The sequence below is a fragment of the Nicotiana tabacum genome, chromosome 1 (assembly GCF_000715075.1).
Source record: "Nicotiana tabacum cultivar K326 chromosome 1, ASM71507v2, whole genome shotgun sequence".
Taxonomy (NCBI): Eukaryota; Viridiplantae; Streptophyta; class Magnoliopsida; order Solanales; family Solanaceae; genus Nicotiana; species Nicotiana tabacum.
The window spans coordinates 45,433,062-45,449,618 of NC_134080.1; the positions used below are offsets into that span (position 1 = coordinate 45,433,062).

At 34.1% G+C, this 16,557-nt stretch overlaps 1 protein-coding gene across 1 annotated transcript; it reads left to right on the plus strand.

The window, feature by feature from the left end:
- Window positions 1-297: 297 nt before the first annotated feature.
- Window positions 298-1,747, plus strand: LOC107801631 (EG45-like domain containing protein). Its single transcript, XM_016624983.2, has 3 exons — window positions 298-456; window positions 1,043-1,325; window positions 1,432-1,747. Exons 1-3 carry the CDS (start codon window positions 339-341, stop codon window positions 1,436-1,438), a joined length of 408 nt encoding a protein of 135 aa, XP_016480469.1. The 5' UTR covers window positions 298-338; the 3' UTR covers window positions 1,439-1,747.
- The last annotated feature ends 14,810 nt before the right edge of the window (window positions 1,748-16,557 follow it).

Sequence of the window (16,557 nt, forward strand, 5' to 3'; positions counted from 1 at the left end):
GAGTAGAGCAAAATAGGGTTTTCGCTCCCAGTATTTAAATTATATTAAGTAATTTAATTTTAGGAGTCATAAATTGAAGTAGGTAGAATTTATACATATCTGATTTATTTTCATACACATAATTATAGAAGATTATTCAAATAATATAATCCAAGTCAAAATGTGCACATGAATGAATTCTCTTTCATATACTATTATACTTATTTTAATCATATTCTTACCCTTTTAATTTGTTGTGGTAGTTATTCAGTGGGAAGGGAAGGGAAGGGAAGGAGAGGCGAACATTTAGCTCAACTACTATAAATTGGCACCATTAGCAAACCTAACGTACGAATATAATGGGTGTCCATATCATGAGAGTAAAAATAGCTCTGCTCATGAGCTTATTCTTATTCGAAGCAAGTCTAGTCCTTGGGGATATAGGCACTGCAACATCTTACAATTCTCCTTATACACGTAAGTCCTTTTTAATTTAACTTCTAAAATAATTATGCACTCGATCGGGTACGTGCAAATAAGTTTTTACCCTAGAGTAATTTGTGGGATGAATCCCTCCCTTTCCATATACCAATACATGGAATAGTTTTTAGAATTCCATACGTTTTCTCTTTTCTCGAAAGTATCTTCTTTCAGTAATATTATCAATCAGAAATTATTATGTTCATTATTCTTCATATCCAAGTCCTTTGGATAAAATGTTCAAGTTCCTACAATGCATGGTGAAATTGTTACCTGTTTGAATCTTATTCAATTCATAGTGTAATGCTGATGATCATTACTTTTAGCAAGTATGTGACGTTAATCAATAATAATATAATACAACACGGAGCTAAGAAAGATTTGTTAGCTGGAGATTTTCCTCGTTTTGGATTTTGTCAAAGAAAGAGCGCTTACTAGTGGGTCCATAAAATTAGACGGTGTAACTAGTTATTTTTTTCGTATATATTTTCTATGTTGAATCCCCTTAAGTTCTTCGCTTCTTTATATCTTAATTTTCTTTCGCGAAAATCCTGGCTCCTGCTTACACCATTTCTTCTTGCAGCAACAAGATGCAATGGAAATAGGGGAGATCAGTTTCCGGCAGGGAATTTGTTTGTAGCAGTAAGTGAAGGGTTGTGGGATAATGGGGCCGCGTGTGGGCGGCGTTACAGATTGAGATGTCTGAGTGGAAGTGGCCGTCGGCCGTGCAAGGGCGGCACGATTGACGTTAGGGTGGTGGATTACTGCCGCAAAAGGCCATGCCCTTCCACCATTGCCTTGTCCAGTGATGCTTTTTCTGAAATCTCTCGTTCTCCTAATGCTAAAATCAATATAGAATACATCCAGTATGTGTCCTTATCTCATTATACATAGTACGTATCATTTAGTCTATTGTGCTAATTTGTTTCTTTCATCATTTTCCTGAACATGGTTCTTTGGTTTGCTTTGTAGAATTTAGTACGAAGAAGCAGCAGCTATTTTTCCCAACTTATCATTGACAAGATTTTGCAGTTAGTTTTCAACAAACTGAAGTATAGAAGAGAGGCTAAAAAGGTGGACAAGTGGAATTGTAATGGAAAATCATGTGTAGTCAGTAATGGTTTTATTGTAATTTAACAAGTCCTCCATTGTGTATCATTTTTAACCTTTGTTCTTTACAAAATTAATGTTTAGAAAGAAGAGGGATATATAGTTTTGTATGCTTTCAATATTGTCCTTTGACAAAGTGTAAAGTGTTCATATCTTGAAACTATTTCATTTCCATTTACTACACTCTCTTCATTTTGGAACGTTCTAAAATGTTTAGCACTCTTTTATTTTCATGCAATTTTAATTATAAATTCAAGTTCATTAAACTATATATTTGCACTTTAAAATTCATTTGATGTGAAAGCTACTTTCTTTTTAATCTTTATTTTAATATTATTTTATTATCAATGCCGCGATATTCAAAGGCAGATCCATGATTTAAATCATATGGGTTCAACTCTTAAGGTTTTTAGCATTGAACTCATTATACTTTTAAAGTTATGGGTTCATATCCACTATTTTTGCAATTTTAGTGAATTTTTACATATAAATTTTTATACCGTGTCGAAAGTTATGGGTTCAGTTGAACCAGTTCGTTGCTAACTACAACCGCCTTTGGCGTTATTATATGATTAAAATTAACAATATTAATTAAATTTAATTTGTGGCATATCAAATATTATCACATAGAACGAAACGAAATAAATAAGTTAAAGGTGAAAGGAAATCTTAGAAAGGTGACGATTTAAGACATCCATACAAGGGAGCGACAAATGATATAGGACAAAGACTATAAATTTAACACACAACAATTCTTGGTTCGTAACTGTTGGCTTTAAGTTTAGGCAGCTTAAAATAAAGGGTGAATGGAAAATAGAGGGAAAATAAAATATTTGAATTTTTCTCCTTGTCAAAGGGACATTGTCCCATATTGGAGAAAAAAAAAGACTGTTGATGGGTATATATATAATTGCTCTTCTTATAGCTCTTAAAGAGTTAAGAAGAATGCAAGCTTCACGACGTCGTCGTCGCTCGGCTTAATTGATTAATCTTTTTGGACAGAATTTCTTCAGATTTAATAAAATATTAATTAAATATCCAACCCGAACCGGATCCGTGCTCGACCCGATTCACTTTCTTCCCAGATTTTTATTTAAATTTCCCTCCCGTTTTTAAATGACTATTTTGAAGAGTTGTGAACTTTCAAAAACAGTACTTTCACTGGCTATAAATTCATTTGATTCCTCAGATTATTTTCTTACGAAATTTTTTGATTTTCTTCTTCTTCTTCTGCACAAAATTTTCCAGTGTGTTTTACAACCATTGAGTGGTTTGAAGTTCATCAGAGTTTTTTGGTACCAATACACTGGCGAGTAAAAATCGTTCTATCCTGGAAGAATAATATTCCAACACCTCGGGTACTTGAGGGGAATAATTCCCTTAAGGACACATTGTGCAATCAGTGGGCTCGATTTATTCCGCAATTATTTTCAGATATTATTTCGACATTCTGTTGCTACTAACTTTCTGTTTCTGTTTCTATTTCAGAAAGTTTACTATTTTTATTATTTAGTACAGTAATACAGATTGACTAACAATCTTAAGGAAATTAATTATTCATAATCTGTATTTTGTTTTTGGAGATTACAACCTGTGTGATTACTCCTTTTGAATTTTTATATTCTGATTTGATGATATAAAAACTTCATCGGAGTATTAAAATTTAGAAACGATTTGAAGAACATAAAAATTTCATCGTTTTCTATGAAACAGTATATAAAAACTTCGGTTTTTATTTATTAAACATATTATTTATCGTTAATTACAGTATTGTTTACTGTTCTATTTTTTTCCATTAATTGAACTCTTTTGTTGTTGACAGTAAGAAATGACAATTGATAATAAAAATCCTTCTGTGACTGTTGTGGCATCGACGATAGCCTCATCAAGCTGAACTGCTATGCCATCGGCCGAAAAGTCGGAAAAATTTTCTAGAGCCAACTTCAAAGGATGACAGCAAAGGGTGTTCTTCTGGCTTACCGCACTTGGTATGCAAAAATTCACCAGTGACGAACCTCCAGTGCCTGCTACGGACATGCTGGATAATGAGAAATTTATGATTGTTGAGGCGTAGAAACATGCAGATTTTCTTTGCAAAGGCTATATCCTAAGTGCATTAGAGAATGACTTATACAATGTCTATAGTGCTATGAATACTTCGAAAGAATTATGGGACGCACTTGAGAAGAAGTACCAGACTGAAGATGTATGCTTGAAGAAGTTTGTGGTTGCCAAGTTTCTAGACTATAAAGTGGTAGACAACAAAATAGTTGGAACCCAAGTTCAAGAAGTCCAACTTATTTTTCACGACCTTATTGCTGAAGGTATGGTCGTGAATGAAGCATTTCAAGTGGCTGCAATGATTGAAAAATTACCTCCTTCGTGAAGAGATTTCAAAAGCTATCTTAAGCACAAGCACAAAGAAATAAAGTTGGAAGATTTTGTGATTCATCTCAAGATTGAGGAAGACAACAAAACAGCCGAGAAAAAATCTCGTGGAAATTCAACGATCATGGGAGTTAATATCGTTGAGGAGGCTGCTCCAAAAAGTAAGAAGAAGAAGAAGAAGAGGTCTTCTGGACAAACTAAGGATCAGAACAAAAAGAAATTCAAGGGCAAATGCTATAATTGTGGAAAAGTTGGTCACAAAGCCACTGATTCTCGTCTCTCGAAAAAGGATAAGAAGAAGGAACATGCCAACATAGTGGAGAAGAATGATGACATTGATGATCTATATGCAATGCTTTTGCAATCCAACCTAGTTGGAAATTCGAAGGAGCTGTGGATTGACGCTAGAGCCACTCAACATGTTTGTGCTATTAAAGAAGCATTTGCAACTTACTCTACTGCTGGTCCCGAAGAAGAGCTTTCCATGGGAAATACTGCAACAACCAAGATTGAAGGTTATAGGAAGATATTCCTGAAGATGACTTCCGGCAAGGTGTTAATGCTCAAAAATGTTCTTCATGTTCCTACTATTAGGAAGAATTTAGTTTCTACTTCTTTACTTGTTAAGAATGGATTCAAATGTGTATTTGTTTCTGAAAAAGTTATTGTAAGCAAGAATGAAATGTATGTTGGAAAGGGCTACTTCACAGAGGGCCTTTTCAAACTCAATGTAATGGACGTTGACAGTATGAATAAAATTTCAGTTTTTTCTTATTTATTGGAGACAAATAATTTATGGCATATTCGTTTAGGATATGTCAATTACAAAACCTCGAGGAAGTTAATTAATTTAGAAGTATTGCCTAAATTCGAGTATAATAAATCAAAATATCAAATATGTGTTGAATCTAAGTTTGTAAAACATCCTTATAAGTTTGTTGAAAGGAATTAAAATCCTTTAGATTTAATTCATGCTGACATTTGTGATATGAAGTCGACACCATATCGAGGTAAGAAAAAATATTTTATTACTTTTATTGATAATTGCACCCGATATTGTTATGTTTATTTATTAATAGTAAGGATAAAGCAATTGAAGCATTTAAGCAATACAAGAATGAAGTGGAGAATCAATTGAATAAAAAGATCAAAATGATTAGAAGTGATCGGGGTGGAGAATATGAATCTCCGTTTGCAGAAATATGTTCGGAATATGGAATTATCCATCAAACTACTGCCCTCTACATACCTCAATCTAATGGAATTGCAGAAAGAAAAAATCATACATTAAAGAAAATGATGAATTCTTTATTAATAAGTTTCGGATTACCTCAGAGTTTGTGGGAGAAGCTATCCTTAGAGCTAACCGAATACTCAAAAAAATACTCCACAGCAAAATACATTCTATTACATATGAAAAATAGAAAGGAAGAAAATCCAACTGAAATATTTCAAAGTGTGGAGGTGTCTAGCAAAGCTACAAGTTCATTTACCCAAAAGAGTTAAAATCGGACCAAAAACTGTAGATTGTGTTTTTATTAATATGCTACAAACAGTAAAGCATGTAAGTTTTGGTTCATAAATCTGATAATCCCGAAATTCATGTTAATACGATAATTGAATCAGATAATGCTGAATTTTTTGAAAGCATCACTCACGTGAAAGACCTAAACGACCACGGGAAGAACCAAAGGAAAATACTCCACGTGAAGAAGATCCAAGGTGCAACAAACGTCAAAGAACATCTACTTCCTTTGGACCAGATTTTGTGGTATTCTTCATCAATCTCCCCATTCTCCTGAATAATCGACTCAAGTTACTTAGAACTTCCTCTCATAGGGATAGCTTGTAAGTCCAGCCTCACCTCCCCTTCCCCTCCTTGAGTCTCGCTATTGAACTTACACTCCAATTATTCTATCTTGGTGCTGCTTAACTTGAAACTTTTAGATTCCAAAGTCTGCCTCCATACCTCTAATTGCATGTTGACACTGTCTGCAAATAGCATGCACCACGACACCTCTCCTTGGAGGTGGCATGTTAGTACATTCATCACTAGAGCAAACAAAAAAGGGATGAGTGCCGACCCCTGATGCAACCCCATCATAACCGAAAAATGGTCCGAGTCCCCGCCCACCGTCCTCACCCGGGTCTTTACTCCATCATAAATGTACTTAATCAACCTAACATAGGTAAAAGGTACACCTCTAGCCTCCAAACATCTCCATAAAACCTCTATCGGAACTTTATCGAATGCATTTTCTAAGTCGATGAACACCAGATGCAAGTCCTTCTTTCTCTCCTTATACTGCTTCATCAATCTCCTGACAAAGTGGATGGCTTCTGTTGTCGAACGCCCTGGCATAAACCCAAATTAGTTCTCCAAATGAGACACACTCTACCTCAGCCTTAGCTCCACCACTCTCTCCCAGACTTCCATAGTATGGCTAAGCATCTTGATACCCCGATAGTTATTGCAATTTTGGATATCACCCTTGTTCTTGTATACAAGAACCATCGTGCTCTACCTCCACTCTTCGGGCATCTTCTTTGTTCTAAAAATGACATTAAATAACCTAGTGAGCCACTCCATGCCTGTCTTGCCCGCATTCTTCCAAAACTCCACCGGAATTTCATCCAGCCCGGTCTCTTTGCCCCTGCTCATCTTACGCATAGCCCCTTCAACTTCATCAACCTCTAATCTGCCTACAATACCCAAAGTCACAACGACTCCCAGAGAGTTCCAGATCACCCAGTACAATGCTCATGTCCCCCTCCTTGTTCAAGAGACTATAGAAGTAGGTCTGCCATCTCCGACGAATAAGCCCCTCATCCAATAAAACACTACCTTCTTCGTCCAAGTCATGCGCCTTCCTTTATCGCGCCTTGGCTAACCTGAACAACCTCTTATCCCTACCTCGACCCTCGAGTTCCTCACACAAACGACTAAAAGCTGCAGTCTTGGCTGCCGTAACTGCTAGCTTTGCCTCTTTCTTAGCCAACTTATAATGCTCCCTATTCGCCCTCTTCTCCTTCTCGTTTATACTTTCTACTAGCTTCAGATACGTTGCTTTCTTGGTTTCCACTTAGCTTGCAGCTCTCCATTCCACCACCAGTCTCCCTTGTGCCCACTAGAGTAACCCTTTGAGATCCCTAATATCTCTCTCGCATCTTTCTTAGTCATGGTCCACATAACGCTTGCATCCCTACTACTCCTCCAAGCCCCCATAGTCACCAGCTTGACCCCCAACTCCTGCGCTTTAGCTTCCGTCAAGGCTCCCCACTTGATCCTATGTTAGCTATACATCTCCCTCTTCCTTCTCTTCCTCGTGATCTGAAGGTCCATGACCAGGAGCCTATGAAGGGTCGAGAGGTTCTCACTCGGGATGACCTTGCAATCCATGCAAAGACCTCTATCGGACTTCCTGCAGAGTAAATAATCAATCTGAGTCCACCGAACTCCGGAAGGTGACCAAGTGCTCCCTCTTCTTCGGGAAACTCGAGTTTGCTATCACCAAATCAAATGCTCTAGAAAAGTCCAGCAGAGATGTTCCTCCTCCGTTTCTATCTGCAAAACCAAAGACACCACACACATCATCATACCCCCCTAACGTCGCTCAAATGTGGCCGTTGAAATCTCCTCCTATGAAAAGCTTCTCAGTATGCGGGATACTACGTACCATCCCATCCAAAACCTCCCAGAAATGACTCTTGACTTCCTCATCCAAGCCTGCTTGGGGTGCATATGCACTGATTATGTTCCAAGTAAAAACTCCAACAACTAGCTTAATAGTCATCAGCCTATCATTCACCCTCTTAACCTCTACTACTAGTTCACGGAGGTCATTATCAACCAAGATACCTACCTAGTTCCTGCCCCCACCCTCCCAAAATACCAAAGTTTGAAACTGCCCATATCTCGCACCTTATCTCATACCAACTTAGTCTACTGCACACAAGCTATATTAATCTTCCTGTTCTCGAGAATCTTCGCTAACTCTACAGATTTTTCAGTCAAAGTTCCTATGTTCCAAGACCCCACTCTCATCCTAGTAGCTCCTTAGCCCTCTTACACCCCGCACCCTCTTCCCCTGCACTAACACCCCCGAGGACAATACCTTACCCTACCATGGTTCACCAAAGCCACTATAATCTAGGAGTCACTATGCAAGCACTATCCTGAAAACAAGAGAAAAAAATAAAATGAATTACCGAAATATAATCTACCACTAAAGGTTACAAAACAGGTGAAGAAATAAAATAAAAGAACTAACGAGAACTATAATCTACAACTAAATGTCAGAAAAACAGGTGAAGAAATACAATACAAGAGCTAAAAGGGGCTCTAATCTACAACTAAATGTCACAAAAAAATGTGCAAAACTAGAACATAACTACTAGGGGATATTTGAAACACAAATGCAAAATAAAGATGTAAACAGGTAGATAACAATATAAACAAGTAGTCAAAGTTATCACTATGCAATTAATTTGACAATACTAGCGCAAATACTAACTAATGATTCAAGAAAAAAATATGCAAGTAAGGAGATACAATTACGCTAAAATATCAAACTATTAAAATATCAAGGCAAGAGAGGAACAATAGAACCTGGATTGCAGCCCTTGAATTTAACAAAAATCTGGCTGGCGGTGATGGATTGCGACGAGCTGGATCAATACTCCATGTATTTCTTGTTCAAATAGAAAGAACAAACTTCGAATATTTTTGTATTTTCTCTGGAATTTAGTCCAGCCAAGAAATCTGAAAATGGACCAAAATGAAAAGAAGAACCCTAAACATTTTTTGACTCTCTTCTCCAAAATATGAAATTCGCCAGTGTCTGAGGGATTTATTGGCGAGAATTGACTGGAATCGGAATCGGAATCTTTGGTAAAACAAGGGAACCATATGGAGTGAGCAGAGGATAAAGGATTTTGAATCGTAAGCTTACTGCTGTCAACTCCGGCCAAGAACAAGAATTAGAAAAATACAGTGTCGAGAGGTGTGATTTTACTGTAAATCTAATAAAATATATTTTCAATTGCTGGAGAACAGTGACTGAAAATCGGCGATTCAGCGATGAAGAAATCAGAAAAGAAGAAGAAGATGAAGAAGAAGAAGAATGCAATGTATAAAAACGATCGAATCGATCCAAAGACTTTCTTGAGTTATCTTCCTTAGACACTAAATTTTAGTATAATCAAGAAAATGTTGTACAATATTTATTTGAATTTCAGAACACACGAGAAATCAGAAATGGCGAAATTAAAACCCGCAGAGGAAGGAGGGGCGGCAACACCGTTATCGGCGGAGGAAAGGAAAAACCTAGACCCTGACGATAACGATTACCCGTACGATTATGATGCGTGGAGCGATATGGATGAGATGATGCCTGGCGCTTTGTAATTGCCGAATGTTCTGTAAATTATTTTCAGATTTTTCATGTAGGAAAAATTAGATCAAGCCTCTAAATTTACAGGCAATGAAAGGGTGAGATAAAAAGGTGCAATCCAAGAGGTGCCTCTTCCATTTCCCATTCATACCCTTTAAAGAAAAATCCAATACTATGTTTGACAACTAACGTCAGAATCAGCACGTACCATTCTAGGCGTATGTTGTGCCATCTCAATAGGTTAATTTGAATCTAGTATTTTTATATGGGAGCATAATTATATATGAAAATTTATTTAAATTTCAATAGTAGATATCCATTTTGAATTAAAAATTGCAAAACATTTTCACGATAAAAATATAAATATTGAACTCGTCAAATTAAATCTTGAATCCAATATTGAATACTATAGAGCAAGCATAAAGCCAGATGGTATTATAGACTTGCCTCTGGACTTGCAAGATAAAATTGAACCTTGAGCCTAACTAAACCCAAAAGCTAGCTCAAGATGTGAGAATCGTCTAAATTCATATAAAGAGACTAAAGATCCCACCCATAGCTGATGTGGGATAATATTACCCTCCTCTAACCATATCTGGAGTGTGAAACAAAATAAGATTGGCGCCCAACATCAGGTGAATAAGAATTGGATGGGTCTGACTCTGATACTATGAGAAGAAAAAAAAAACTTTGTGCTTAATTCAACCGCTCAGTAGGGAATGATTGCCTAGGAAACCAAATATCCTACTCATAGTTGATGTGGGACACTAACACGAGACGCCAAGAATGATGATTTTCGTGAATCAAAGGTTCATCAATAGTATAGCTTATTGCTATAGTCTGAAAAGCGAGTCTTAGGACAAAGCATATACGAGCATTATCCTAAGCATCATTAGCATTACACTCACGCATGCATTTATGCTTCACTTAGCAGCCATTAACATATAATGGGTGTTCATTAATCTCGATTCTTATCGAGCAGCCACAAAACTACAAAATGCCACCAACTAGTCAGACACAAGAATTAAAGTACATGTCCAACTTAACGCAAATCTTATCCTGGAGTTCGTCCCTTGATTTGGTCAATTAATTAGTTACATCCTTTTCTAGTACATGTCCAAGGGGTAAGAAGGATGTAATAGAGTTGACCTCTCTGATTTAAAAGTGGAGAATATTTATATGTCAACTTCAGGTACGTATAGTCTTAAGAAAAAACCAATTCACTTATTGAAAAAAAGAGTTGGGACATTATCTATAATTACCTTTATATATCATCAAGAAATTCACTTTTTCAGTGGATGCACTTGTGCGCCGCCGTCATTTATATATAAAAAAGTTATATTTCTATTCTAAAAGAAGGTAAAAGAAAGAGACACCTTGAAAGAAATAGAATTAAGATCTCTGTCACTCACATGATATCATATCCACAAGAGCCTTATAAAATTAATACGTGAAGTCTTAACTTACTTTTCTTTTTTCTAATGTTCTCTTTGAATAGGGCGGACTTATAAATAGTGGAGAAAGTAAAAGCAGAAAAAGGACTTTTGATAGAATCAGTAGTGCAGAAGTAATCACTAATCTTGAATCTTTCAAATTTATTACTATGGGCCGTTTAATTATAAGGATAAGGATATTAATTCGGAAATAGAATATATGATTGTATTTATTCTATTTTTTTATTATTATGGGATAGGTTAATAATGTGATAAATGTTATACTTTATTATTACATATAAAATATGAATAGCTAATTTCATGAGATATCTCAGCCCATGCAATATTCTTATCTCTTCTGTGTATGAACAAAACGACCCCTATGTATTTAAAGAAGAGATAACATTGGCTGAACCACCCTCTTGCCAAAATGTTGTGAAATTTGAATGAATCTGCGCATATTTAGTGAGGTTTAAGCATGCGTATTAAAAAATGATTATAGTAAGGCGGCGTTACTACGAGGAATAACCATTTTCTTGTTCTATATCATTACTATTAAAATATATATTTCGATTGTTATATCAAACTTAATATTTCAGCGATAAAACTTATAAATTAAAGTGAGAATACATACTAATTAACTATAATTAAGTAATAAAAACTTATACATGAGACATATATTTTCTATTCATTTGGTTTCAAATACCATATATATATATATATATATATATATATATATATATATATATATATATATATATATATATATGCAAGTACTTTTTTGCGTCGCTGCTCCTTTTTTTTTAATATTTTTTTATTAGTGTCTTATTACTAGTTTCACTTAGACTCTTTCAAAATGCAGAATTATCTAAGTTTTTCTTTGGCTTCTCCAAATACTCATGTATGTGATTTTCTTACTTCCATTTACTTGTTCACCTAGTATATAACTACTTCTTTCGTTCACTTTTACTTGTCCACTATTGACTTTGTATATTCCTTAAGAAATAATACATTAAATTCATAATCTATCATCATACCCATATTAATTGGTATATGGTCTTAATGGATTTGGAAAATTATTTGGAATGAGTAATTAATGCTAAGGGCAAAACAGAAAAAATTGATTATTTCTCTTGATAAGCTAAAATGACAAGTAAAAATAAAAATCTATTTTTAGAATACTGAACAAGTAAAAGTGAACAGAGGCGTAGCCAGGATTTCACGCTTATGGGTTTGAAATTCTAATCGTTTTAAGTTACTGGATTCTAAATTAATAATTTATATATATTCAATGGATTTTTTAAGACAAATACATGGTTTGAACCCAAAACTAGTGGGTTCGGCCGAACCCGTTGGCGGCACACTAGCTCCGCCGTTGAAAGTGAACGGAGAGAGTAGTTGGATAAGCCCGTTTGGAAAGAGGATAAGCCTCGCGTATGTTAAGAAAGGAAGATCTCAAATGTGATCATTGGGAAAAGAGGATAAAGAGATTCTCCACCATGCGAGTTTGTAACGAATTCACGCATATTAATTAATTCTGTAATATTTCTTAAAAATATTTGCTTTATTGTTTTGATAAAACAATTAAAGCAAGTAACAAAGACGTAGGAGACTGGATTGGCTTTTCTTCACGTGATTAACTTATTAAATTTTCTATTTTTGTTATGAAATACTTACGTGAAAGGATCTGAATATTCAATTCAAAACCTCAAGACAAGGGTGAAGTGATCCCTGCAAGTGTAACTCAATTCCTTTTTTTTTTTTTTTTTTTTTTTTTTGAGTAGATTTAAGTAGACAAGGGGAAGAATAGATCTGGAGCTGAGAGGAGACTAGGCTCAACAGGAGACAAAATTGGCATTGGAGCAAAGCTTGTTGCTCAAGGGACTAAATTTAGGGAGATTTGGTACGTTTTAAGGAGCTTGAATCTCAGTTTTGGGATGATTTAGTGGAGTTTTGAGGTGGTTTGAATTGAAAATACGAAGTAGAGATGAACATGAAAAAATGATATTTGTATCATTGTGTATCACATATGTATCATATTTATATTAAATGTGTATCACATGTATATCCATGTATACCCTTGTTGTTCACCTCTCAACTATGAATTTTGATACCAAATCAGCTCCAATCTTCCTCAAATTTTGTATATTGATTTATCTATATGTTTTCAATGGATATCAGTAATACCCATTGAAAAAGGTCATTTTTTGCTTAGATTTTTAAAATATTGTATATATATTTTTTGTATTTCATCACCTTATTTTCTACTTCATCGATGAAATTTCCTTTCCGTCTTGTATCAAATATTGTTGGTCACGCTTAAAAATAAGAAAGGAGATCTTTGCGTGTGATTCTTGGAGCAAAAGAACCTTATTTATAAGGGTTTTTAATTTTTATATGTGCTTGGCTAGTTTTGGTAAGTCTATGCTTAATGGCTAAAGGTTGGTAACATGAGACTATATTTGTGTAAGATTCCCAAATTTGACTACTAATATTAGGGGTGTCCATCAAAATCCGAAAAATTGATCCAAACCGAAAACTGAACGAAATCGATCAAAAAAATCGATACTTTTTTACTTGGTTTGGTTTGGTTTGGTTTTGGTTTTAATAAAAAAATAACCGAATATAACCGACTATTGAAGTAGCTATTTAAAATTTATTATTACACACACACACAAAGTTTCTAAAATTTTATGGTACATTTTAATAGTTTGCACTTTTATTCTAGTTCTTTGCTATTATAATAATCTATTTTATTGTGTTTACATTCTAGTATGATTGGTAGTTTTCTTTTGCTAAGTACAAGATTTTTTTTCATGTTAAAAATAATCTATTTTTAATTGAATCCTAAAATTATTCATCACTACTTGGTTCAATTATTATCAATATATCTTAGTAAATGATAGATTTTTTAATGAGCAATTGGTTAGATAGTGTTATGTTAAAAATATAGCCGCCAGAATATGTGTTTGGTAGTATATGTCTCATATTTAAAAAAAACGATACATAAACGAAAAAAAACTCAAAACCCGACAAAAACCGACATAAACTGCATTGATAAAAACTGACTTCATTGGTCTGGTTTGGTTCCAATACTTGAAGAAACAACTTACTTAGCTTGATTTCGGGGGATTTGCATCTATACCCGCTTTTTGTGTCATGTTTTAACTTGTGCCCACTTTGCAAAAAAAATTACAAGCGTACCCACTTTTTCGCATAACTTCAGCATACGGGGCTGAAGTAGCAAAGGCAATCACGCAAAACTTCAGCATTCTAGTAGACGGACCTGAAGTAGCAAGTGTGCTGAACCAAGTGTGCTGAAGTTTTTGTTTATAATTGCTGAACTTAAGCATAGTAACTGAAGTTTTGTCTCTATTTGCATTGCTGAAATTTTTGTTTTCTAACTGGCGAACTTCAGCTCTAGAGCTGAAATTTTTATTTTTGTAACTGACGAACTTCAACTCTAGAGCTGAAGTTTTTGTTTTGTAACTAGTGAACTTCAGCTCTAGAGCTGAAGTTTTTGTTTTTGTAACTAGCGAACTTCAGCTCTAGAGCTGAAGTTTTTGTTTTGTAACTGGCGAACTTCAGCTCTAGAGCTGATGTTTTTGTTTTATAACTGTCGAACTTCAGCTCTAGAGCTGAAGTTATTTAATTCATTTGTAAAAACTTCCGCACTATATAAGCAATGGACATTTTATTTCTTATTGCATACAACTATACAAGTTACTTGGTGTTTCCTTGTCATGGGCAAGATGCTAAATTTATGGTGAATTACTTTCACTTCAGCCTGAAGTTAAGGGTGAAAAAGGACATGGTGCCAAACAATGACCACTTGCAGATCCATTCGTATTTCTTGACTGGAATACAGTAGTGTAAGAAAATTTTCGTCTTATCATTGAACCAGATATGTCTACACAAAATTTTAATACCTGAAGTTCCATAGTAGCACCAACAACAGCAGCAGCAGAAGAAGAAGAAGAAGAAGAAGAAGAAGAAGAAGAATAAGAAGAAGAAGAAGAAGAAGAAGAAAACGAAGGAGGAGGAGAAAGGGGGCTGAAGTTATATAAAAAGTGGGTACAAGTTAAAAGTTTTTAAAAAAAATGAATATAAGTTAAATGGGGGCGACCAAATAAGACGCCCCGTGCAATTTTTACCTTGATTTCGGGAAAATCCAATCCAACTTAATCGTGAACGCCCCTAACTAATATTATGTGAAATAATTTAAATATCTAACTCAAAACATTAACTAAGACAATATTGATGGAGTGACCCAAGACATTATAACATCTTTCTAGATCCTTACACAATGAATGAATGACAAGAACAGTTCCTAACCCTTTTGTACTCACTAAATAACCAGCATATTTTAAGAACATAAAGTTACAAATATTCCAAAATTTTATGGATTTACTTTAGATACATACAAGAAGTTTTACGTACACTGAACTATAAGTAAAACTAATCAATATCTATACTATATTAAAAGTACGAAGGCGCTTAGCGAAATGTGGTTCGCTTTTTTTTACCCTTTAAAAATAAGTTTTTATGGGATAAAATTGTAATTTAAGTTTCTTTCCTAATATTTAGGACTTTAAATTCAATTTTTTTTTATTGAACTACGTAAAAAAAATCCTAATATTTAGGGAGGAGTTTGTGGAGGTTGCTATATATATATATATATATAGAGTTTTCAATTGTTTCCAATAATAAATACACGTTAAGATATAATTTTTTTACTCTAAAACACATGAAATAGTAGTACATTCTCGAAGCACAATTATAACAACATGGAACACATCCGAATTCGTGATTTAAATGATTCCAAGTAATTGGGTATTAGCTTATCTGTTAAGCTGAGTAATTATAGGAAAGTTAAAGTCACAAATTCTTAGTTTACTTCAAAATTCTAAATAGTAGTTCATATATAATTTTAAAAAGTAACTTTATCATATTAACATTTTATTCCATATAAATCATTTCCTATTTGTACTCTGTAACATAATTTTTTTTTGTAAATGAAAAAAATAATATTATTCATCTATATTATATCAATTATATATTTGATCTATTATACAAGTAATTAAACATAATTTTAATGCTTTTATTTATCTGAAGTTAATTATTTTCTTATAGTGCGATTTTATTTTATGTTGTACATTATTAATTGGCATCACATGTGCTAAGATGATTGAATTTTGAGGCCACATTAAGTTTGTACGAGAATAATTATTTTTTGTTCATTAGTTTTTGTGCTAAAACTATAATTACAGTTAAATAGTTAAACTTGAGATGGACTAATATTAAGAATTCAAATTAACCAAAAGTTCTTTAATATTGAGAACAAATATTAAGTATAAGAATTAAGTAATTAGAAAAAAATCAATTCAGTTATTTTCTAAGTTCATCTTATAAGTAAAAATATTTTTAAAATACACTCTTAGAATATATAATTTGTTTCTAAAAGAATAGCAATGCGATGAAAGAAATCGTAATATGATATTAAGCTCCGCAAGAACAATCTTGACTTTCTTTATACTTTATAATATAAGGCCCTTTAAACGATCGTAAATGGCCTGAAATGTAACGACCTATGAGAGAAGGGTTTTTAGAAAAGAAAGCGTACCAATCCGGCAAACAAAGCAAAAACAACGGCTCCTACATAAATACAATAGAATTGAAATGCTGTCACTAGAACGGACCACACAAATAACATCTTTCTAGCCGCCTAAAGGAAGTATTCAAAGATAAGATAACGCTATGCGCACACAAGCTAA

Coding starts and splice junctions, on each gene's coding strand:
- LOC107801631 (XM_016624983.2), top strand. CDS start 339: ATGGGTGTCCATATCATGAGAGTAAAAATAGCTCTGCTCATGAGCTTA. Junction 457..1,042: donor TTACAATTCTCCTTATACAC/GTAAGTCCTTTT, acceptor TTCTTCTTGCAG/CAACAAGATGCAATGGAAAT.